Below are 24,400 nucleotides of genomic sequence, written 5' to 3' on the forward strand. Positions count from 1 at the left end.
CAATGCGCACTTGGAGACCCGCGCCTTTTCACCCCTTCCAGAAGCATCTCAGAGAGGCAAAAGTCGTGCAGCACAGCTGGTGTGTGTGCATGCCTCATCGTAATTACAAGTGACACTGCCCCAAATCGTGGCTCAGAAGCTGGGATTCTTGGTAGACTGTGGGGGATTGGGTTGACTGATGTGAGATGGAGTGATGGGGCAGGTGCGACCCAGAGCCCGGTTGCCCTCCCTGCTGCGTCCCTGGCTTTTCCCACCACCCCTGGGAGCAGCAGTGGAGCTGTGAGTGGGAACTTGCTGATGCTTAGGTAAATTTGGGCAGAGAAAAGCTGGCACGGAGCAGGCAGAGCTGGGTGGGAGCTCTGCTGTGAGATGAGAGCTCTTGCAGCCTGCCTGGGTGGCTGTGGGGAGCCGGGTACCTCTGCAAGCAGGTAATAAAGGGCTCACACCTTGGCAAGATTAATTGCAACAACCATAAATCAGTACTGGCAGCAGGGGCAGGTGCTGAATTTATGGCCCTGGAGACAGGAATTCCTGTTCTGCATGGAACAAAGCCCTGATCCCGCAGGGGGCTGGGAGAGTGCTGAGCACTACGTGGCTGTTCCCTGCTGCAGCACGTGTGAGTGCTGTGGGATTGGGGCCTGAGCCCTCCATGGGGGGCTTCCTCCCTGCTCATTGCAGCCCACGCTGTCAGGGAACACCACCCTGAGAGGTGAGCCAAGCTCGCAGCCTCACAGCACATCGATCCCCACTGGCTCAGTTGAGAATGCCAGCCACGGAGCTGATTAATGCTGGGGTGGGCAAGTGCTGGCTTATTGTTCAGCATCTCCTCAAGAGGTCGATGGGAAATTTGGCAGTAGCTCTCCAAATATGCAACGTGCACGCAGGCATTGTGCCTCTGAGCTCTGTGTGTGATTTACACGTGAGCATATATTGCATGGGGGGGAAATACACTCCGGTGTCCAGGAACTAACATAGCTGTTATTGGTGTTTGCGTGAGAATGCTCCCTCAATTCCCTGCCCTGGTTTGAACCTTTGGTGCTGGGCTGAGCTTTAGACTAATCTGCTCGTGCTTTTGCCCTGATCCTTTCAGACCCCTTTGCTCTAAGGTGTTGTGTGTGCTCATGGGTCTGATTCATCCAGGTGTTCCCTCTCTGTGGACAGTTTAGGTTTGTTGGTGTTCAGTAGCAGCTCCAGCTGAGTTGCTCTCCCCCAGCAAGTGCAAAGCACTGTGCTGACATAAAGCATGGTCGTCTCTGAAGGATGTGTGATTGTGACTTAGATCCTGCTGGGAGATCTGGGCTTGAGAAATGGGCCTGAAGAGGTGATATGAGGTTTGGGAGGCACCACTGGCTCATCTCTAGGGCCCGATATCTTGTTTTTTTTTCCAGAACCCTGCACTGTTTGCCGTGATAACCTGGTGGCACCGAGTTCTGCTTGTGAGCTTCCCTGGAGACTTGCCGTGTCCCCTCCCTGAGTAACGGGGATGAGGTGCAGACGCTCTGAACGCTGTCAGTGTGGCTGGGGACAGTGAGGAGGGGGCCGCTCCAGGCGCGTGGTGATCCGAAAGCTGCAGAGAAGGCAGCTGCTGCTCCCCCCCGAGGGCTGCGGTGTCCGGGGTGGGGGGCAGGGAGGGGAGGTCGTCCCATCCGTTCCGCACGAAGCGTGGGCGGCCGAGGGGACGTGCCCGCCGCGCCCTCTCCCCCGCATCTCCGTGCGCGCCCGGCCGCGGCCGCTGGGTAGCGCTCGGAGCCGCGCCGACTCCCCGCCTCCCCGGCTCGGGCTGCCCCCGGCTCCGCCGAGCCCCGCCGCCGCAGCTCACTCCGCCGCCGCGCAGGAGGCAGCAGGCAGCCGGCCGGAGCGCCGAGAAGAGACGGCACGGCGCGGCGCTGCCAGCCCGCCTGCCGCGCATCGCCCGCGGCTCCGAGCGGGACCCCGCGCCGCCGCACGTCGCCGCCGCACTTTCTCCGTTTGCTGGGGTGCGACGCGAGGCGAGACCCCCCACACCATCCCGCCCCGTCGCCCGGAGCCGCCGGGGCGAGGATGTTTCCAGGCAGAAGCTGAGCGCCGGGGAGGGGCCGCGTCCCCGCCCCCGGACCCCAAACTTTTTTCTGCGGCTCCCCATGGTGCCCAGGCGGGCAGGAGGGGCCGGGGGCGGACGGCGCTGCGCTTCCTTTTCCCTTCCCTGACGCGGAGGGCAGCTCGTGGGGAGGGGCTCGGCTGCCGGCCCCGATCTGAATTTTCAGGGGTCCCGGCTCTGCGCGTCTCCGGGGAAGTTGGACAGGGCGGAGAGCTGCCTGCGGCCCCCCACACCCCGCCGGGAGCTCTGCACATCGCCTCCGCCTCCCTCCGAGCAGCGCTGCCTCGGAGGTCCCTGCGCCGGGAGACCGGAGAGCAGCGAGGGCTGGAGACGCCGCCGCTCGGATTATAAAGTCGGGGAAGTTGCCCCAGTGTCGGCGGAGCCATGGCCCGGCCCGAGAGTTGGGGGCTGCTGTGTGCCGTGGTGCTCGCCCTACTCGGCCCCCCGGGAGCCGTTGCCCAAGGTAAGGGGGTGCGAGGGACCCCGGTGCGGGGTGCGGCTTCTTCAGCCTCCGGCTCCCGCTTCGATGCTGGCGGTGAACCACTAGTGGGTGGGGGGGGGGGGGGGTTCTGTGTGCCCCCCACCGACAGATGAATCCTGGGAGGGGAAAGACTCTGGGGGCCCTCACCCTGCCCGGGATGGAGAAGTTTGGGTCGCAGCCCCAGAGCTCGGGAAGGGAATAGAGGTGCTTAAGGAGACCCCCAGGTGCCCGGGGCCGAACGGCGCAGAGCGTAGCGCGGTGCCTGGAGGGGCTCAGCTCTGCGCTGCCTCCTGCTTCTCCTGCCCCGTAACAGCCTCCGCTCTGGGGAACCCTTGCTTTGAGTGCGGGGTAGAAATGCGTCAGCCGTTTCCCGAGGACCGGACACCCTCCAAGGTGAGGGCACCCATTTCACCCCTTCCCTGGAGACCCCACATGTGAGCGGCATGAGTTCTGGGAGCGGCTTTTGCAGTGATTCTGGTCCCGTTGACCTCCAGCGGGTGGGGCAGTGGGGGGGTCTGCAGCCCTGAGTCCCTGTGGGTATTCTGAGGCTTCATGTACTGGGCAGCGTGAGCGCCTGTCTGCTCATCACCTCCGGGGCTATGGCACAGCAGTGTGCTTTTGGCTGCTTGGAGAGAGGCAGGAATAGTTTCTGCCCCTTTGGGGTGCAGAGATTCCCGGGGCGAGCCCTCCTTGGAGTGCTGTCCCTTCCCCAGCAGACAAGCATCCCTGCAGGGATGTGGAGGAGGTGCTGTCTGGCAGAGCTGCAGCACCATCTCCTCCATCCCCGTTGCTTGGACAGAGCAGATCCAGGCTGCAAAATGGGGGGCACGGAGGGGTGCTGTGCTGTGCCTGGGGCGCCTCAACCCTCGACATTTTTTGCCCTTGTTTGCAGCAGTGAGTGGAGCCAGAAGTCTCCATGCGCTCCTGTCCTCCTGCTCCCCCTGAGCCTCCCTTAGTTCTGCTATAATTTCTCAGTAATTAAGTTCAGAACATAACATCTAAAGCGGCAGTATATTATCCGGGCAGGCCCTGTGTGGGGAGCTGTGAACGTCTCTTTGATTGATTCACTCCCTTGCCGAGTTTCTCTCCTGCCTTGCGGCTCCAGCTCGCGGTCCCCCATGGTCCATTTGTTCCCGGCTGTGGGATGCTCTCCTGCTGTGCTTGACTCCTGTTTATCCGTGGGGCTGAGGAGCTCCCTGTGGGGCTCTGGAGCACAGGAGAAAGGGCTTTTCTCCTTGCTCCTGGTGCACGATCTGAGCTGTGCATTCTGCAGCACGCTGTGTGTCCTGGCGGGTGGTGTGGCATTGCTGGGAGCCTGCATGGCTGAGTGCGGGCAGTGATGGAGCGGCGTGGGGAGCATCGCCTGCCTGTCCCTACAGCCGGCTCAGGGACACAGGGGGCAGGGTCACCTCCTGCTGCACGTGGGCTGACAGCAGTCATCTCTGCAACCCAAATGGACACAGGGCTGGAGGAGCTGCCCCGTGGGCGCAGTGCCCGCTGGGGCCTTTAGCTCAGCCCTGCTGCGGTGGGTTCTCAACAGGGACATCTCCATGTGGGCACCTTGGTAGGGCTCGTGCCAGCCCCATAGCCAGGCCTGGAGCAGAGGTAGCAGTGTGCTTTGTGCTGGTGCTATTGATTCTAGCAGCCAAAGAAAATGGGATCAATAGAGATGGAGGGGAAGGGGGAGGAGGGCTTGAGACCCTCCCGGCTGGGCGCGGGCTCCCCAGGCGCAGGATGAAACACTTTTAATACCTGCAGTTGCTAAAACAAAGACTCCAGCACCGCCGGGAAGAGATGGGATGGAAGTTTAATTACAGCCTGCCTGCGCTGTGTAATTATTAATTACCTACGGCAAAAAATAACTTATTGATTAGGGGCCTCGCGCTAATTACTGGGAGGCGAAGGCGGTGTGGGTTGGAGCTGTCGCAGTGCGACCCTCACCGAACAGTGAGACAGCAGAGGGTTCCCCAGGAGCTGGGGGTGCTGTTCCCATTCCTCCCCTCCCCTGCTTTGTTCTGCAGATTTTATGCCCCTCGGAGGTACAATTTTCCCTCAGCTGGGGCTGGGGGCACAGCCCAGGACCCCCTGCACCAGCACAGCTCCCATAATGGGATTGAGGAGGCTGCATCCAGTCCCAGGAGGGATTTGGGAGGCTTAAGGTTCCAGACGGGATTTGGGGCAGGGGCCTGAGATGGGCAGCTTCAGCCAAAGAGGCTTATTAGGGGCTGGCGTGGGAGGTACAGAGCCTTCTGGCAGACACGTGTGGTCCCTGGGCACATCTGCATGTGCCGTCGAGCAGGGCTGGAGGGGATGGGTCCCTGCCCTTCCTGGGGATGTGACCAAGGGCAGTGGTTCCCTCAGCTTTGGGAAGGTGTCTTTACCCAGGGCTGGTGTCCATCATCAAGCCTTGGGAATGCTGGAATGGCTTTTTCTGCCTCCCCCTTCCCCGTGAGCTCGGCTGCCACACTAGCTGCCGGCCTCGTGCAAAGCTCCGGCTCAGGAAGGAAAGTGGCTTTTAGGGGAGAGGAAAAGAGAGATTAAAATTTGATGCTCCTTTGGAAGCCATTAGTGGCCAGGCACAGCAATGAAATTTTGATGACCCGATAACCATACGGGGGAGGGATGTGATCCGCTGTGCTCCATCACTGCTGGTGGTTCCCCCTAGGACAGGGGGGGCTTTTGGGGTGTGCCATCCTGTGCCCTCATGGTATGGCACACACCAATGGTGAGTGCCCTCCCTGAGCCCTGCCCGTTGTGCTGGGGTGGCAGCACCGAGTGCTGCTCATCCCTTGGTGACAGGGGTGAGGCTGGGGTGGCGCTTCTGCTCAGTGGGAGCAAACGAAGGAGCTGGAGGAGAGAGGCAGGTGGGCAGATGCGGGTTGCTTGTGGTACTTGAAAAATGCTGATAATTAAACCTGAGAGGAGGAAGGCAGGTTTACAGTGTACAGGTGTGATGATGAGGAATGACCCTGGATCTGCCTTCATGAGTCTTTACAAGTGGTGTCCTTGTCCCCTGCGGGGTGCAGGAGGCTGTGCTTGTGGGGCTGCACAGTGCTGGTCCCATCTCTGCTCCATCAGCTCCCTGGGTCCACAAAGCCCCAAGTACTGCCTTGTCCCAGCCTGGAGCTGATCCTTGATGTGCCCGATTCCTGCCTTGAGATGAACTCTGTGCTGTTACTGTAGGTCCTACATAAACAGTGACTGCTGGCCACATCGGTGTTTTGCAGCAGTGGTGCCAGTTGTTGCCTGAGGGCAGCGCAGACTCGAAAGGGTGTGGGAGCAAAACCCTCACGATGCTGGGTCCCATCTGGGTGGGGGAGCAGCGGATGCCCTTGCTCCAGAGCCCTCGTTACCTCACCGAGCTCGTTAGCAGGTTGTGTGTCACTGGGTGAGAAATGGTCAGTGCTGGGCCGGGCAATAAATATGCTGCTGTCAGTGGTGATGTGATCGCACTAACGAAGGGTGAGCTGAGCCCTGTGGCACGAGGTGGCATGGAAAGGTCGTGTGGTCACCTGTGGGGATCCAGCACCCAATGGGGCTGAGGGTGAAAGGGTGTCCTGTGAGTGTCCTGGGGAAGATGGATGGGGGTGGGTGTAGGGGAGCGCTGCATTTGCTCTGCTGGCAGCAGGAATGTGCAGACAGCGGCTCCGCCGTGCTGCTCGTGCCTGGCGTCCTGCGCATGCCAGCAATGCCAACTGCAAGGGCACAGCCCTGGGCTCTGCTCAGTGAGCCACAGCCTGCTGCTGGGAATGCATCTCCTGACGATGCTTTGAGGTGCATCCCCCCACCCCATTTCCAGTGTGCTTTTGGGGTGCGTGTCTCCGTTCCCAGCGATGCCTCCCCTTGCTGCCACCTCCCCCAGCCCCTGCAGACCACCTGCCTGTGGCCCCTCTCTTTGCCCCCAGCTCTGCAGGGTGCGGAATGCCTGTGCCTGGAACGCTCGGGTTGCCTGGGAACTGGGAAACCTGATCCCTGGGAACGGGGCCGAGGGCAGGGGACATTCCGGGCTGCAGCTGGTCCCTGGCCCCTTTGTCTCCCCGATGGGGTTGCTTGTGTCCCCACTCTCGGCCCCCAGGAATGGAGAATTCGGGTGCAGGGGACTCGAGTGCTGTCCCCGGGGATGCAGTGAGTGGCAGCCAGCAACTGCTTTGAGCTGTCACCTCCCCGTGCAGATCGGTGTCATCTCCTGGCTGGTGGCCACCAAGGGGCCCTGGGCACTGTGACCAGCTGTCATCTTGTGCCAGCAGCTGAGCGTCCCAATTGCGAGCGTGGACAGAGCACTGATGATTCCAGGAATGCCAGAATGCCTTTCCTGTGCCAAAGTCTCTCTCCCTATCAACCTTTTGCTGTCATTGTCCCCATTGCTCATCTCTCCTCGCATAACAGCTGGACTGAGCGTGCCGGGAGCCCTGCCCTGCTGGATCCCTTTGACAGCTGAAGGGAAACTGAGGCACAGGCTGTGATGGGGTGCACTGCCCCAGGGCTGCTGGCCAGGCTGGTGTCCCGCTGCCTTGCTGCTGGGGATGGGCTGTGCTGCCCAACACGTGCACACGTGAGCAGCTCCGTCGCCTCTCATCAATCACTGCCACCCGCACAGCGGTGCCGGGGCCCCCGGTGGAGGGAAACCTTGATGGGTTTGACCATTAACAGAAAGAAACCACTGAGCTAATTTTAGCCCTGTGAGCTAATTGCTTTGTGTGCTGCTGGGTGAGGCGAAAACCTGCGAGTCCTCAGCTATCACCTTGAGCCCTTCTGGCTGCAAGCCGATGGTGATGCCTGGCTTCTGATGTGGTCAGTTGTGGGGATGCTGATCCCTGCGGGGATGCTTGAGTTGATGCAGGAAGTCGGGTGCTGGGGGGCCTGGCAGGGTCCTGTCACCCCTGGTTTGCATGGGTGGGGGTCCTTGGGCCTCCTGGGGAGGGCATGGGACACTGTGGTTGTCCCGTACAGACTGGGGATCCAGGGCCGCGTGGCAGAGCGCCCAGCACTCAGCAGCATTACCGTATCCATGACTCACAACAGGTTGATGAAGGCAAACACTATTTTTAGAACCTTTTAATTGATTGGGGCATGCGTGCCGACTCCTGGGCATGCAAACTGTTCCAGCCAGCGGGCGTTTCCTCGGAGTGAGTTTGGAGCCAAGGGCAACTCTTGTTCACCTGTCCCACATGCGTAGGGCTGGGCTGGCTGGAGGAGCCTGTCCCCTGCATCCCATGTCCCCTGCATCCCATGTCCCCTGCCCGGCGTCCCTCTGTTATGTTCCTGGGGCCAGCTCCTGGCTTGCTGAATGTAGGAAACTGGGCTGAATCTAGGCCAAGTGCTCTCCGTTAATGGGGTTTTATAGTGTCATTGACATCTCCTCATTTGTTGCCCTCCTTTCAGGAACTGCATTTTCCCAGCAGGGAATAATTGAGCACGGGGATCCTCTGGTGACATCCATGGGCTATGGGGGGACCGCATGGTATTTCCTCTCCTCTTCTTCCTCACCTGGACGTGGATCACACGGTCAGACCGAGGTCCTTGGTGAAGGCAGAGTGGCGCAGGTGCAGCTGGGTGCAAGGGATGGTGGTGGGATGGAGCGGGTGTGGGAATGCTGCCGGATGCGTGGCCAAGCGCTGGGCTGTGATAGATGGAGGGGGCTGGGGCAGCGGCAGGGATACAATAGCTCTGGTTTCAGCAACCCGCCTCCTGAATGCCTGAAAAACAGCTGATGGCCATGAAGGGGGATGAAATGGGATTAGCTGCTGTTTCCAAAGGGAGCGTGTCCTGCCGAGCCAGACAATGTGCCCGCTGTCCCCTGCTGCGTGCCTCAGTGCTCCACCCTGGTGTGGGCTCCCCAGGGCTGGGGTGGGTGTACCCAATGCCTTTGGGGTGTCCCCCACAGCACTGTGCCCCAATGGGGTGGAGCAGGATTGGGGTTCAGCCTGCCCAGAGCATCCCAGAGGAATGATGTCCTGTGGACCAGAGGACCTCGAACTGTTTTGGGATGGCAGGAGTTGGGACGATCCCATCCCAACAATGGTGATGCTTGGTCCCCACAATGGAGAGGCAAACCTGGTGGTGTGAGGCGCTTTGTGGGGCGGGTAGCTGCACATTCCTGTGACGTGGGGCTGCAGATGCCATGGGGTTGGGAGCAGGGATGTGGGGCACAGAGGGCACCAGGGGCAGAACCGCATGGCCCCATCTGCAGCGCTGCCGGGGCGCGTGTGTGCAACGCCGCGCTCGGTGGAGTGCACTGATGTTTATTTTGATAATGAGTTCTCAATGCACTCGTAAACTAATAAAATCAACTCATTAGGGTGGTATGTTTAATTCAAAGCTGTGCTGTTGGGAGGGCCCTCCCTGCCGGCTGCCAGGAGGCGAGGAGCACCCGGCCCCTTTCTGCACAGAGTGGAAGGCAGTGGGTGCCTTCATCTCCCCGTGTTCTCCCTTGTGCTGGCTTGCAAAGGGCTGGGGGTGTGATGGCAGAGGGCTGAGCTGTGCAGTGGAGGGTGGAAATAAGGCTCGTGCTGTGCATAGGGGAAATAAGCACTCCACCTGGGGCGGTGGCAGAGCTGCTCGCTTGGCTTCTCTCCATAAGCTGCACGTCAGGCTGGGCGCTGCTGGGATCGCTGGGCTGCCTGCAAAAGCCCCTCCGGCCAGGAGAGCCACAAGTGTGTAAATAAGTGCAATAAGCAGCATTCGCTTCCCTGCCCTGGAAATGCAGGGCAGTGGTGGGAGGGTGGCTGGGCTGTGACCGTTCCTAACCGTCGTCTTTGAATGAAGGAGGGAAGCAAAGCTTTGGAATAGCAAAGCTTTTTCCTAGGGGGAAAAAAGAAGCCTGCTTGCAGTCATGCTGCAGCTATTTGTGTTTAAAGTGAGCAATGCAATGACTAATTAATACTTTGGGAAACAAACGAAAAAAAAAAAGATGGCCGGGCAACACCCCAGTGCATCTGTGCCTGCTTGTCCCCTGTGTGCAGTGCCAATGGGGACAAAGATGGGGATGGGGCACTTTGGCCATCGTTGCTGTTGATAGGGATTTCGGATGGCAGTGTCCCACTCTGTGGGGTGCTGGGGGGCCAGGAGCTGGCACAGCGTTTTCCATCCTGTGAGGCTGGCGGCTGAATGACGTCAGCGCCCTGGGAAAGGCTGAGTGGGGTTTTTCTTGTGGTTTCTGCCTTCTGTTTTTCTTTCCCCCGTCGTATTTTTTCCATTGGGAAATGCCACCTCGGTGAGATTCTCGCGGTGAGCCTGCTGAGTGTCTGTCTGTCTGTCTGTCTGTGAGGGTGTTTGCAGGGCGAGCACTGCGCTGTGCATCCTGTATGGCTGGGGGGGTGAGGGACACCCCTTGTGGCAGTAACACTCCACACGCTGCAGAGCCTGGGGCTGCGGTTGCCCTCCAGGAACAGCTGGAGGATGCGCTCTCTGTGCCCTGTGGGGCTGAATCCAGCCTGCAGCCATGCTCAGCTGCATTGGGCTTGTGTGCTGTCCGTCCCGCATGGGATGTGCCCATCCTTTTCTTCCTCACTGTTCTGGAGCTGCTCCTGGGGAGCCGGCCGTGCTGTGTTGAGTCACTCCCAGGGTGTCCGTGACTCACAGCACTGACCCAGATACGGAGGAGCTGTGCAATCGCAGCGTCAGGAGGATTTGTGGCCTCGCAAGGAGTTTGCTGGGGAAGGAGTTTTGACCGCGTTTGAGAGATCCCCAGCTAGGGATGAGGCTGTGTCATGCACAGGGCTGTGCTGTGCTCCGTGTCACAGCAGCTCAGTGCCATCCAGCTTTGCCCCAGCAGCTGGGCATTCCCAGCTTGAACCTCTGGGCTGGGGGGGGCTGCGTTGTCCCCATCCCCTCACTGAGCTCCGGTACCTTGGGGACCAGGGCAGGATGGCACCAATCTGCTGTAGTGACAGATGTGTGGCCAAAGCGGGGAAGGGACGCTTGGAGGTGACTCCTGTGCTGATGCAGGCTGACAGGGCAGCTGGATAGGAGTGCTGACGTGGCAATGGGGATGCAGGGGTTGCTGGCTCGTGCTGGGCACCTTTGGCTGGGATGCGTGGGCACAGAGCAGTGTGCAGGGGGAAGGGGATGCTGCCTTCCAGTGGGGACCAGCATGGCTCTGCCATGTGCGGGGGGGGCTGGTACTGGAATCCAAATGTTTGGTGCCGTGTGATGGGCTCCGTGCTTTTGGGGCCAGGGCGTGTAGATTTGGGGCTGGGATCAGGGCCAAGCACTGGGGTTTGTGCACATGGAGTTGTGCAGCATTTTGGAGCACAAAGCTCTGTTTGTTACCCCCCCCCCCCCCAGGCTCATGGGCTGGGAGTGCACAACGGTGCCGTGTGTGCGCTGTGTTTGGGGTTCCCGTGGGGGGAAATGTTGTTTTTTCCATTCAGAGCTGCTGGTCCGGGCGGGCAGAGGGTGGGTGTGTGAGGAGGGCAGGCAGGGACGGGCACACAGCCGTGCTCTGTTCCTCGCCGTGGGGCTGGATGACGTGCTGTGCTGCTCCCTGGGCAGGGCTCACAGCTCTGGGAACATTTGGGGCTTTACCTGAGCCACGTGTGCACCGAAGTTCTGGGGCCCCGTTGCTGCACGGGCACTGAGGGCTGTCCTCACCTGCTGTCTGTGCACCGAGTGTGGGGAGTTGAGGGACAGTGGTGGCACTGGGCAGAGAGGTGGTGTGGGGAGGAGAGGGATGTGGACTGGGAGCTGTGTGGAGCTTGGAGAGGTGATCCTAAGGAGAGATGTGGCTTTAAGGAGAGATGTGGCTTTGTTTCCAGCACTGCTGCTGGAAGAAGAGGTGTTCTGTGCAGGCACTGTGGTGCTGCAGGGCGTGCTGTCCCTTGTCTCCATGTCCCTCATCCCCAAGGAGCCGTGCCCTGTCCCCTATGGGGCTTATGAGGCCACTGACCCCCTGCAGCCCACTGAGCCTGGCTGCGGAAGAGTAGCTTGTTATGGAGCCATCCTGCTTTTAATTAACAAATTAAAATCCTCGTTAACAATCCAGCCCCAGGGCTGTTGGAGGCTGGGAGAAGCTGGAGCGTTTGTTATGGAAACAGCAGCTAATTAACAAATAAATAAGTGTGGGCCCGGAGACAGATGCAGGAGGAGGGAGATGGGGATGGCAGCGTGGTCTGGAGGTCCCCCTGGCATGGCTGGAGGTGGGCACCCATCCATCTGCCTGTCCTGGGGGTGCCATGGCCCCTTTGGGCAGCAGTGGAACTGCAGGAGCGAGGGGTTGGGTTGTGCCCCGTGCTGGCTGTGCCATACTGGCTCTGTCCTTGTGCTGTGCCAGCAGGGCTCCATGGAGCCCTCCCTCACCATCACAGCCCCTCCCTGCCCCAGGGCTGAGTGTGGGAAGCTGCAGTGGAAACAGATGAAGATGACATGGGTACAACCGCTGTGCACTGGCAGGTGCCACTGGTGCCACTGCAGGATTGTGTGATGAAACCCCTTTGTGTGTCCCCAGGGGTGGCTGTGTGGGGTTGTGACCCCACTGCCTGCCTGTCCTGGGGCCCTGCAGGGATTCTGTGTGGCCAGAGGGGAGGTGGCAGAGCCTCTGGCCCTCCCGCAGCATCACCTTTTCGAAGGCTTAAGGGAAGGAACCGCTTTTAAAGCAAATCCTACCGCCGATGTCACGCGGGTGGGAGCTGTGCTCTGCTCTGCAGCCGTTCCAGGTCTGCCTCGTACCTAATCCAGTTAGCACACCTCTGCAATCTGCTTATGGCATGTACAAAACCCCAAAATCTCCTCTGAGGGGATGCTCTGTTGGCTCCTGGCTGGGCATGGGAGGTGGCACTGGGATGGTTTCAGGTCGTGCTGGATGTGGTGTGGTTTTAGGGAGCAGGACAATGGCAGCCAGTGTAGGAAAGAGTTGCAATTAGCAGTTCAAGTGTGGAAGAGCAGCTGTTGGGCACCAATATTGAGTCCTCCCTCACTGCCATGCTCAGTGATACTTCCATAGGTACCTCTGTGTGAAGGGGTAAGGCTGGAGCCTCATTGGGACTCCTAGGGGACAAGGGGGATGTGGCCTGCAGGTAAGATCCTGACCTGTGCCCTATGCTTGCTGCTGTTTGAGGCTCCATGTGCAGAAGCAGCACCTTGGGGTGCAGTGAGAAAGCAAACTCTAGGGAGAAACACGTGGGACTGGAGGGGGAGGTGCGTGGCTCTGAGCAATTTTGGGGGCTGGGGGACAGGAGGGATGAGGCTGTGCAGCGTGCTGCATGCTTGCAGGACCCACGAGTGGCTGAGCTCCTGAGAAGTGGCCGTGCCACCTCCTCCATGTCCCCTTACCCCAGCAGAAGTTCCCTTGGCTCCTGCCACGGCCTTAAACCACAGGGAGCTCCGAGCGCTCTCTAAATAACGCAGGTAGGTGAGTGCCATCCGCCGGGGCTGCGGATAAACACAGTAAATGGCTGAGAAATGGAGCGTGCCTTTGGGGAGCAACCTCTGCGCTCCGCTCAGCCGCCCCATCCCTCCCTGCATCCCGCATGGCCTGCAAGAGGACGGGGACATGGGGGGGGATGGAGCGGAGCTGCAGTTTCTGTTGGAGCATTGGAAATTGCATTTCACGGCCGAGCGGGCTGGGATACCAACTCTGCACCGTGTGCCGGGCGCTCGGAGAGGAGATAAGATTTGATTAAGAAGGCCGCTATTAATTTATGGCAAGTACACTCATGATAGCGGAGAGGTTGCTTTTAATTAATAGCCAGAAGGAGATTTATAAAGCTCTTGGTCTCAGCGGGGGGAGAAGGGGAGGGAGGGAGAACGCAGGAAAAGGAAAGGAACAAAGTGAGTCGCGAGGATTAATGGACACATCTGCAATTATAAGGCGTTTTATTAGGAAAAAGGAAAAAAAAAAGACATTAAAAACATCCCGAGGAGCTGCACTGGGGCTGAGATGGGTGGGGGTAAGGGGCTCTGGGCATGGGGTTGTAGGATGATGTGAACTAACTGCTGCCTGGTGCTTTGGGGCACCCAGACCCTTCGCTGGTGGCTTTTGGGACAGATCTGTGTTCAGCAGGTGGGTGAAATGAAGGCTGTGCTGTGCCGGGGGTGGCACAGGGTCAGTGTGACCCTGTGGCTGAGTGGTGCTCTGTGGGTCTGCATCCCCACTCCTGCATCAGAGCCTGGTGGCTCTGCCCCATCCCCGAATCCGGTGATTCAGTGGGAAAGCTGACAACGCGGGGTGGTGCTGGGGCTCAGCTCGCTGAGGGGGCCCGTTTTGTCCCCACCGCTTCTTCCACAGCTCCATGGCACGGGCGCGCCGAGCTCCGCATCTCCCCAGGTGCCGGCAGCGCTCGGCATTTCAATTCCATGTTTGCTTTTTATCAAGGGGAAAAGGCCTCGTCTCAGGAATACTAATGCTCCCGGCAGCACGGGGAGTGCTGCTCATCTCCCAGCACCTGCTGGCGCTGCGTGGTCACCATCGCCATCCTGGGAGGGAGCTGCAGTGGGGACATGCATTGGCAGGGATGGGCTCCATAGTGCACCCTATGGGAGCAGCAGGGGCAGCTGGTGGGGCCAGCGGTGATGGCATGGCCCGGTCCCATAGCTGGGAGCACCGTGCTGCCCCACACGTCACCCATGGGTGCTGTGCATTGGGACAGTGGTGTCAGCTCCTTCCACGCCTCCTCCATCCATCCCCCCTGTGTCCCCCAGCCCCAGATGCAGAGCGGCTGCTGGGAAGCTGCGCCGCTGATGCGTTGCACAAATGAATAATAAAAACAAAGGAAAATTACCCTCTTTATTGAAACTCGTTTTATGAATAAAACAATTATTCTGGTAATTGAAAAAATGTGTCGTTAAATTAAATGCAGTGGTTCCTATTAAAATTTTAGTGGATTTCTTCTTCTCCGTTTCTTTTTTTTTTTCCCCCTCTTCTCCTTTTCCCCTCCCTCCCCTGCCTCCGCTGGCGGCTAAAGGCTGGTAATTATAGCAGAGGGTTTTGCTTTCTCTTTATTGTTTTTTAATCTCCTCGTGCTGCGTAGCACCGGTGATAGTCTGATGCAGAAGAGATTGAGCTCCATCTCCCCTTGCTTGGGGGGGAGCACTGGGGGATGGAAGGGGGCTGTGCAGTGGCACTTCCAGGCAGAGACACCCCAGGAGGATTTAGGGACCGCCAGGGCTGGTGCTGTCAATCCTGCAAAAAGGAATGGGGATGCAGCCCTTCCCACCCCCCCAATATGGTTTTGGGGTGTCCCTATGGCTCTGTGATGAGCAAGGATGGGTTCAGGTGCACCCAGCTGTGCCTTGCCCTGATTAATGGTAATTAGCAGGAAACAGGCGCTGAGCTGATCAGCTTCTGATTAAGGCACCGGGGAGGGGAACAGCTTGGTGTCCCCGAGGGGCAGCGAGGTGGCGGCCCTGTGCTGAACCCAGGAATTGAGGGGTGCTGCAGTGCCCTTGGCAGGGCTTCAGGCTGGGCTCCTCTGGGCTAAAACCTCTCGTTCCTTCCCGTCAAGAGGGATTTAGAGCTGGGGGAGATGCTCAGATCCCAGCTCATCCATTACGCTCTGGTATTAGGATCCATTACTGCTCTTTTGGTGAAGCTGGGGGCCTCTGCCCTATATCCACAAGCCCTCCCTGTGTTAATGCACTGGCTGTGGGCTCAGACCCAGCTCCCAGCGGTCATTATGTAAATAAAGTGCAGGGGCAAAGATTTTGATCCCATTAGGTTGGATTAGTGCCTTGCGAGGCCTTGGCATTAAAATGTCAGCAGCAGCGAAGGGAGAGAGCAAGAATAAGTGAGCTGGGTCACCTCTGTTCCCCTTCCTGCCCTCCTTCCCTGTTACCAGCACTTGGCATCCCATTATCCCATCCATCACCACCGGTGGTTTGGGTAAAGACAGCGCGGCCGATCTCCCTCATCTGTGCTGCAGGAGGGAACATGCAGTTAGGTGGAGCTCTCAGTGTGGAAGGGGCTGAGAGGGGCTGTGTTGGGCTGGCATGGCATGGCACGGCATAGCATGGCATGGCACCTCGGTGGTGGTCCCAGGGAGCTGAGCACTTGCCTGTGCCACAGACAGATGTGTGCAGATGTTCCCAGGGCCACCTCTCCGTCTCACTGATGCCTGTGTTTGGAAAGTGATGAATTTCTGCACCAACTAATTAGTCTCTAATTAGCGAGTGGTGTGTAAACAGTCACGACAGATGGGGGAAAGAAAGAATTAGCAGTAATGACCCTTTGGTCAGGGGGACGTGGCTGTCATACCCCAAAAGTGCTCCACCATATCCGGGACCCAGCTGCCCCAGCTCTGTGCTGGTGTTGAGGCTGTAGGGGCGCACGTGTCCCATGCTGAGACCTCACCACAGCCCATGCATGGGAAATTTCCACTCCTCCTGCTGCCCCCGGTCCCTGTGCCAGGGCACAGCGGGCACTGTGGGCACGGATGCCCTTGTCATGCAGCAGGCAACAGGCAGGCAATGCGTGGCTGCTGGGGGGGACGAGAGCTGCTCTGTCCGAGGCGACGGCGTTGACCTTCGTGGGTGGATAACGATTGCATGATCAATAGCAGAATTAGGAGACACCGCCTCCTCTGCACCGCTTTTCACCCTTTAATGCAGAACAGATGGCTCGGATGCTTCAAAGCGAGAGGAGACTTAGCTGCTTAAAATCAAATTAGGATCTATGCAAACAGCGCGCCGGCCCTGGGGAAGGTGCATTGGGAGCACTGTGCTGCGCCTGGCTCTGCAACACCATCACATCAGGCGTGGCACAGCACAGTTGGTGCTGTGGTGGGGGTGGGGGGTACATGGCAGCACAGCCCCACAGCCGGGTGTTCCCATGAGGGCTGTGCCCGTAGGTTGGGTCCTATCCCTGTGGTCCTGCAGCTGCAGTGATGCAGTGGGATCCAACATGGGTGAGGCCCTGGAGCTGCAAGCTGAACTTCTCTGCTGCTTGAGCAGGACGTGTGGACACCCCCAAGCATGTGTGTCCCTGCATGGACACAGATCCCACACCAATGTGCATACCTGCAAACCTGGCTCTGCCCCCTGCAATATACAGCAGCCCTGATGCACATCCAGAGGGCAGTGGGAAAGGAGCAGCCCCTGCCAACTTGAGCACTGCACTGAGGAGTCAGGCAGGAGAGTGAAATGAAGGAGGAGAGGGAATGGGCTGCCCCCAAGGAAAGCAGTGGTGGGGTGTGGAGCTCTGAGCTCCTGCAGAGCCCAACCCCATTGAGGGGAGGTGAGCTGAGCCCCATATCCTGCTCCTGGGCACCCTGGGGCCAGTGGTGCTGTGCTGCCAGCTCACGGTGTGCAGTGCCTGGGCTGGAATGCAGCCTGTGCACGCAAGAAAGCAGAGCCCGGCCCCAAAGTAAAAACCCGAAGCTGTGATTGAAAGCGCACTTGAAAGCTGCTGGGGAATATGAATGTGTCTTTGAAGTAAAAGGGCCTCCATTTGTTAAGCAGAAAATGGAGCTGTGTGTTTCGATTTATAGTTTTACTTAGCAAATAAAACAGGAGACGAGTAAGTGTTTATGCCTTGCTCTGCTCCCAGCCCCTCCGCCCTGTCCCCCCCCCCTCCCCGAGTTAAAAGCTCCGTGCTTCTGAAGCGCTACAAAGGCAGCCAGGAATAAAGCAAAGAAAGCAGCTTAGACAAACCCTAGATGGGCTAAGCTGGTGTCGATAGGCTCGGGAAATGGCTGGGCTGGGCAGCAGCCAGGTGCAGGGGTCTCCAGGCTGGGAGCTGCACTGGAGGGAGCACAGAGGGGGCACAAACTGGGATCCCCCATCGTTCAGGGCTGCTGGAATAATCCTACACCTGAGATGATGGGGTTGTGGTCCTGCTGCTGCACTGCTGTGGGTTAGCGAGCTGTGGGGCAGCTCTGAGCCCTCTCCCTTCTCTCTCCCTGCAGATGATGTGTCCCCATATTTTAAGACGGAGCCGGTGCGCAGTCAGGTCCACCTGGAGGGGAACCGCCTGGTGCTGACATGCATGGCGGAGGGCAGCTGGCCTCTGGAGTTCAAGTGGCTGCACAACAGCCGGGAGCTGACCAAGTTCTCCTTGGAGTACCGGTGAGTGCCCTCCTGGGGATGCTCTTGGTTGGGGGTGTGCGTGGGGACCGTCCCACCTTCGTGCTGGGGGCTCATCCCATGCCCTATACTGGCCCCCATCATTGCTGCATGGAGATGTGTTGGTGGCAGAAGGGCAGCGCGGAGGCAGGAGCAGCAGATTAGCATGCCGGGAGCTGCCTGCTCTGTTTGGAGAGCAAACGGCAGCAGAGCCATGGATTTAAGCTGGTCAACATTGAGAGGAGGCATTTGTACAGCTCAGGATTAATGCCGGGCACAGATCATGTCCCATCCAGCCCCAAGCACCGACCGATCCCACTGCCAGCCCTGCACCACAGCCCACGTCAGATTGGCCTTGAAATTGTGCCGGGCACCTCTCGCCGTCTCTTCCGAGCGTGTGTCATCCTCTCTGTTTTAATCAATAATTCAGCCCAAGACAAGCCATTCCCCATTTAAAGGCGTTGAATCCGAAGGCTTCGTGTTGCTGTAGCAACGCGGGGCTGCTCCGGGATGCCAGGAATGCAGACAATGTGGCTGGGTGATGTCCCCTCCCCAGAGCTGGGTGCCACACTGGAGATGTTACTGTGATAGCTGTGGGTCCTGGAGACCCCATGGGTGCCCCCGCTGAGTCCAGCAGCTGCAGCTCAGCAGTGCCCCAACACCTTGGCTGACCCCCATGGGCGCTCATCCTGATGCTGGGTGCCCAGTGGCACCGTAGGCAGATCCTTCACCCTGCTGAGCCCCGTGATGTCAGCAGCCTAGTGCGGGTGATGCAAGGCGTTATGGGGTTCAGTGGGGTTGTGGAGATGCAGACCCCGTGCAGGGATTTGCCCCAGCGTGTGCCCATGTCCCCACATTGCCCTGGGATGGCCCACACTCTGCATCCCCCGGTCCCCTGGTCAAGGTGACTGCCATCCCCTGAGCCCTCTGCCTCCAGCTCCAGCTCACAGCCAGAAGGGATTAAGAAAGGAAGCGAGAAAACAAGCAAACACACGCGGAAAACCCAAACAAACCGAGCTGCTGAGCTGCAGCTAATGAAGCAAATGGGCTCTATGCAAATCACTGCCTGCCTCTCACCCGGCTGTGCCACGGCAGGGATGCAACCTGCCGGCATTGGCTTAACTCAGCACGGCGTGTGCTGCCCGTCCACGGCTCTCTGAGGGGATTTCGTGTGTCGAGAGGAGACTTTGGATGCCTCGTCTGCAATTGAAGGCTGCCGGTGAGGAAGGCAAAGGACCAAAATTAGTTATGATGGGCATAAATTGAATTTTAATAGAGATGTAGGTGGCGCAGAGCCAGCCCGCTCAGGCAGTGGGAAGGTGGTAATTAAAAGTTAACGAGTTTAGAAACAGAGTAATCCTTGGAGAGGGGAGAGCTGGGGCTGATGGCTGGGAGCGCGGAAGGGATGCTGAGGCTGGGGGTACCTTGGTGGTGGTGGGGTGCAGCCAACACCTCACATGGGACTGGCACCAGCCCACGTGTCCCTGCTCTGTGGGACCCATAGCAACTCACACCTTCTTGCCAGCAAGGCCACTCTCCCAGGGAGCCACGCTTCCTGGCCAGGGCAGTGTGTCATTGAGCCTTCAGCCTCAGCATCCTCCCTGCTCCTCCCCGCATCCCTTCCTGCAGCAGTGCATCCCGGCTGCACCTCCAGCTGCTCCCAGCCCTGCGCCTTTTATGTGTTTTTGCCCCTTCTAGCCATTTTCCCAGGAGCTGGGGCTCATATCCCCTCTACTCCATGAGCTGCCCCTGTCTGTCTGTTCGCCTGGACGAGCTTGATCCCACGTTGTAAGTCGAGGAGCTGCTCTCTCCCAATTTGGCAGCGTGTTTCCATAGCAACTGCCCTTTCCTTCCCGCAGCAATTCAGCCGCCAGCTTGCGACGGGAGCGACTCGTTGGCGTGTGGTGAAGGGCAGGTGGGGAATAGGCTCTGCAGGTCCCTGGTGCTGGGCCAGCAAAGGACAAGGACATCCCTCTGTGTGCGGGTGGAGCTGTCCTGCTGAGGAGTATCCCGTGCACGAGGGATCTGGAGCCAGGGATCTGGCTCTGTGCATGTGTGGAGCAGTCCCTCACTTGGGAGCATCTCTGGAGACCGTGTGTGTGTGAAGCCGTCCCCTCTCGGGAGCATCTCTGGGGATGGCAAGCAGTTGGGGATTGCAGGGTGGTGGGAGCCAGGCTGGCTCTGTGTGTGCATGGAGCCGTCTCCTCGGGAGCATCTCTGGGGACCACAGGCAAGAGGGGCTCACAAGGTAATGGGGACTCTGCACACACTGAGCCATCCCCTGTGGGAACATCCCTGGGAGCTGCAGGGAGGCTGGAGACCCTCCTGGCTCCACGTGCAGGCAGATCTGCGTCCCCTTTGGGAGCACCCCCAGGGGACAGTGCGCATGCACAGAGCTGTCCCCTCCTTGGGAGCATCGCTGGGGACAGGAGACCAGCAGTGCCATCCCCACTTACATCCTCCATCCATGGGGTGGCTCTCCCATGGGACCCAATGCCTGGGCACCACGCAGTGGTCCATCCCTTATGCTCTGCTCCCGTGCCCTGGCACACCAGTACTGCACTCTCCAGGGCCATCTCTGTTTCGCACCATTGCTCTGGTGCCAGGCTCTCCCATGAGCTCTCTCCGCAGCCTGACTTCTTCTCATACCAGGAATCATCACATGCAAATCAGGCAGCTCGATGCCTTTAATGAAATCCTCCGAAGGAAAGCGTTTCTCTGGTGAATTGAGGATATTTATTTCTCACAGCAGAAATTTAACATGCAGATTAGTTAGGTCTGGTAATTCATCACATGAGATTGTCCTATTAAGGACTGCATCGAGTCCTGCTGCCTTTGGAAATTGCCTTACACATAGATTACCTCTGGACAGACATATCCAAGGAGAAGCATCTCCTATCTGCAGTCAGCTCTCTTTCTTCTCTCCCACATCCATCCATGCCCATGAGGAGCCCAGCAGCTCCAGAGCTGAGCCCAGAACCCTTTGCCAGGAGCTCAGAGCCCAGGAAAGCAAAAATGCAGCTCTGACACATGCCAGCCTCAGCGCAGCGCTGCTCACCTCACTTCTCCAGCAAAACAACATCTGCACCACTCATCCTCCCAGTGCTCCCCTTGGGCAAAGCGCAGCCTCGTGTCTCCTTGCCAGGGTTCCCCCCCATAGCTCTGGGTTGGTTTGCATGGCGAGGGCAGACCCAGGAGGGACAGATTCGTCCCTCTGCTCTGATCCTTTGCTGGGTTGGGGTGGGCGGCCCTCAGGGATGCAGGGAGCGCAGTGTGCTACAAACCCAGCTCACTGCCAACCTGTATGGCCTTCAGAGGCTCCCAGTTGTTTGAAAAACGTACTTTGTCCTCAGTTTTTGTAAAAATAGAGCCAGGACCCCCCTACGAAGACACAGCCTGAGGGCATGCAGGGTGCTCTACTCCTGCCCCCCCCATGCTGTGACACTGCCCACCAGGAGCACTTTGCTGGCTGCTGGGGGAGCTCTGTGCCAGCCCAGGTGTGAAACACAGCCTGGGGCACTAATTAATATAATTAACAAGAGTTGATGAGCAGAGGTGGGGGGAGGTTGTAGGCAGATTAAGTGAATGCTCTATCCTGCTGTGTGTTGGGGTTGCTTGCATTGCTGTGGCATGGTGTGACAGGGCAGCCCTTCAGGATGGGTAAGGGCAGCGTGAGGGGGGGCGGCTTTGCTTGTGCCCCTGGGATGCAGGAGCTCCTTATTAATTGGCTCAGGGCTCCAGCAGGGCCTGTGGAAGCAGTGATTCATGGAGCCCTTGCGATTCCCTCACCTGAAGGAATCCCTTGTGGTGTGCAGTGAGATGATGGCTCCAGCCACATGTGTCCAAACAGAACCCTCTCCGATTGGGAGCTAATTGAGATTCAATAACATGCTTAATGGGGGCTGATGAAGTACTGGGGGGTGTATTTAAGCTGTATTGAGCAGGAGCCCAGCTCAGGGCGAGGTGCTGGGGCACATGGCTTGGATGCTGGGAGTCGTTAAACCTCTGCTAAGTGTGTTTAATGCTCACTTGACATTTCATTATCACACAGTAACTATTCAAATACATGTCCCCTCTAGAATTAATTAGTCATTATACAGGATATTAATCAAAGGGGGCTGTGCCAGTGCACTTCTATCCAAAATCTGATCCAGCTGTTGCTGTTACTGTGCTGCATTGAAGGAACTGCACAGATTTCTGTACTCTTCTGGCTTTAAATTTGATGGATCAAATCCTTTGGCTGGTGCTTTTCCCGGCCCCTCTCCACCCCCTCAATCTAATAATAATTCTGCAGTGTCAGCCCCACGCTTCTCAGCAACCCTACAATAATAGAGGCATAAGCATCAACCAGGGCTGGGGCAGGGCTGTGCTGAAGTGTGGGGGCACTGTTAGGGACCCTACAGTAACAAAGCAGTGTGCTGGGGAGCAGAACAGGAAGCATTTTGGGGCCCTGTGGTGTTGGTGCTGCCAATGCCTTGCCAGGGTTGTGGATGAGAGGGGCTGTGGCTCGTCTCGGGGCTGTGCCATGTGGGTACAGCAGTGGGAAGATGGGGAGGGGTCCTTGCACAGGCACCCGTGTTGGGGGGGGATGTCTTTAGGGGTTGCTTTTCCTTTGGGCTGCCCAGTGGCATCTCCTCTGTGGTGAGTAGGTGTGATGTGAGTGCCCCAGATTGAAAGCAGCTGCTTCTTTGGGATGTTTGCAGCTCTGATTCTGGCTGGAGCCCCATGGGGGTTGGGAAGCTTCCATGTGCACAGCTGAGCTGCTGACGGGAATGGCGCAGGCACCTCTGGGTTGCATAGATGGATGGAGAGGATGCGGTTTCTGATGTGATCCCATCCATCTGCCCCATCCTCCTCCTGCTGCTGGCAGCTCTGCGGAGCCGTGGTCCCCTGGCATGTGGCTTCTGGCTTCAGGGCCCCCGGTGTGAGCATGGCACAGCCGCCTCCTGACCGAGCCTTGAGACTGTGGCTGTTTGTCATCTCGGCATGTTTTGATGCGTGGGTCATTTCTTGCTTCAGAAGTGCTTTTCCCCATGCACAATGCCTTGTCAACCTCTGTCCTTAAATGCAAAACAAACAAACACTGAAGCAGAGGCGTCAGCAGCCAGGGATGCTCTGGGAGTGGGGCAGGACCTCTATCCCAGCCTGAACCCGTGCAGCACATGCCTGTGGGCAGAGCAACCGGGTTAGGTCAGCTTTTGGGTGCTGCAGCCCCCAACTGGAATCAGGGGGGCTGTGCACCGCACTCTTTGTGCCTCCCTGCTCCTCCCACCCCGTGAGCAGCACAAATTCAATCCCTGTCCTCCTGTGGCCACGCTCGCGGAAATTGCATGGGAGCGATGTGGGATGGAGGCTCTGCAGAAGCCAAGTGGCAGAGAACAAAGTCTCTGCTCACGTTGCTTAATAACTGCAGGCCAGACTGCGCCCAGTAATTGATTTCCTTTCTCCGGGCTATTTTCATCCGCTTAGGTGTGTGCAAAGCTGGTTGCTGTAATAGCTCCTGCAGCTCCAGCGGCACGGGGCCAGGGCTCTGCTAATTGGGCTCGTGGGGGTGAAGCCTCCCCCTGCCCATAGGGGAATGCTGCAGAGGGGATGCGTCACATCGGGGGGTGCTCTGAGCGTGGTGGGGGTGTGGAAGGAAGGGCCAGGGGGTTCCATGCGTGGGGTTCATGTGGGCATCAGCCGCCGTCCGTCCGTGCGTGCGGCTGGGAGTCGCGGTGCGTGCGTGTGATTTATGGGCGAGGACAACACAAGGAGAGCGTGCCCATTATTTCTGGTGTCCGCATCCGTTCCTGACAGCTCCCTGGAATTGAAATATCTTATTTAAAGCCTGCAGGGATCGTTTTAAATATCAGCCGTGACGCTCAAGGACTTGTTCCCAAAGGGCATCCTCCCTTCCCAGTGGGGGCGGGCAGTCCCTGGCACGCAGCGTGCCCTTTGCTGGGGCTGTGTGACCCTCCCCCTCCTCCCTGCCATGTTTCCTTTTCACGAGAAGATGGGACCCCTCCAAATCCTGCCCTGTCCATGCCCATATGGGTGGCAGTGTTGTGCTGGAGCTGCCACCCCCACCATGCCAGGCTGTGGGCACATGGCTCTTCCCAGCAGGTTCGCTCCTGAATGCCTGCATCTCCTTTTCCACACCCAGATTCCCATAGGCACTATCTCTGTGTGCAAACCCAGCTCGGCCCTGCTCCATAGCACAGCTGTCAGGGCATCCCCAAAGCAGCCTGGGGCCAGATCCCAGAGCCCACAACTCCCATATGCAATTCCTGCATGTGGGGCAGGGGCTGAGCACCCACCCTGGCTCGGGGGCAGCCCCCATCCCAGCTCCCATGCCAGGAGATCCCCAGCAGAGGAGACGTGTTCCTCATGCCTTATGAAAGTTTAATTTACGCTCTGTTATCAAAAGAACAAACAAAGCTCTGCTGCAACAGCCTGCGGCGTGCTTTAATGCAAGATTGGATTTCGGGCGAGGAGGGTTGGAGCTTTCTTATTTATTCCCTCTCCACTTTATCTCAGAGCACTCCCTGTTCGGGAGGCAGCGATGCAGAGCTGTCCCCCATGGGGCTGCTGCCTGTGAGAGTGGGGGAGCTGCAGTCCATTCTGGGGGCATGGAGCAGATGGGGGTGTCCACCCCAGGGACTGGGAATGACCCCTGAAGGTCTGGTGACAGTGGGGTGATGCTGAGTGGTGGAAGACGAGTGATGTGGTTATTCTCTTTATGTGCTTATCAGCTTGCAGGTCTGCTGTCTGATAAGAGCAGCCACGAGGGCAGTAGGACTGATAAGGTGGCTCAGCTGCAGAGCGATGCTCAGACTCTGGGTGTCCATGGGGCTGGGGAGGGGCTT

The 24,400-nt window shown here is 58.5% G+C and overlaps 1 protein-coding gene across 1 annotated transcript in view; it reads left to right on the top strand.

Annotated features, from left to right (window-relative positions):
• Positions 1–1,924: 1,924 nt before the first annotated feature.
• The window catches only part of SDK2 (sidekick cell adhesion molecule 2), a 41,862-nt gene continuing 19,386 nt past the window's right edge, over positions 1,925–24,400 (top strand). The window contains exons 1-2 of the mRNA XM_052687630.1: positions 1,925–2,540; positions 17,396–17,555. Of these exons, the coding sequence (XP_052543590.1) occupies positions 2,462–2,540; positions 17,396–17,555 (239 nt within the window). The 5' untranslated portion in view covers positions 1,925–2,461. The remainder of the gene's footprint in view (positions 2,541–17,395; positions 17,556–24,400) is intronic.

The sequence above is a fragment of the Tympanuchus pallidicinctus genome, unplaced genomic scaffold (assembly GCF_026119805.1).
Source record: "Tympanuchus pallidicinctus isolate F22 unplaced genomic scaffold, pur_lepc_1.0 scaffold23, whole genome shotgun sequence".
Classification (NCBI taxonomy): Eukaryota; Metazoa; Chordata; class Aves; order Galliformes; family Phasianidae; genus Tympanuchus; species Tympanuchus pallidicinctus.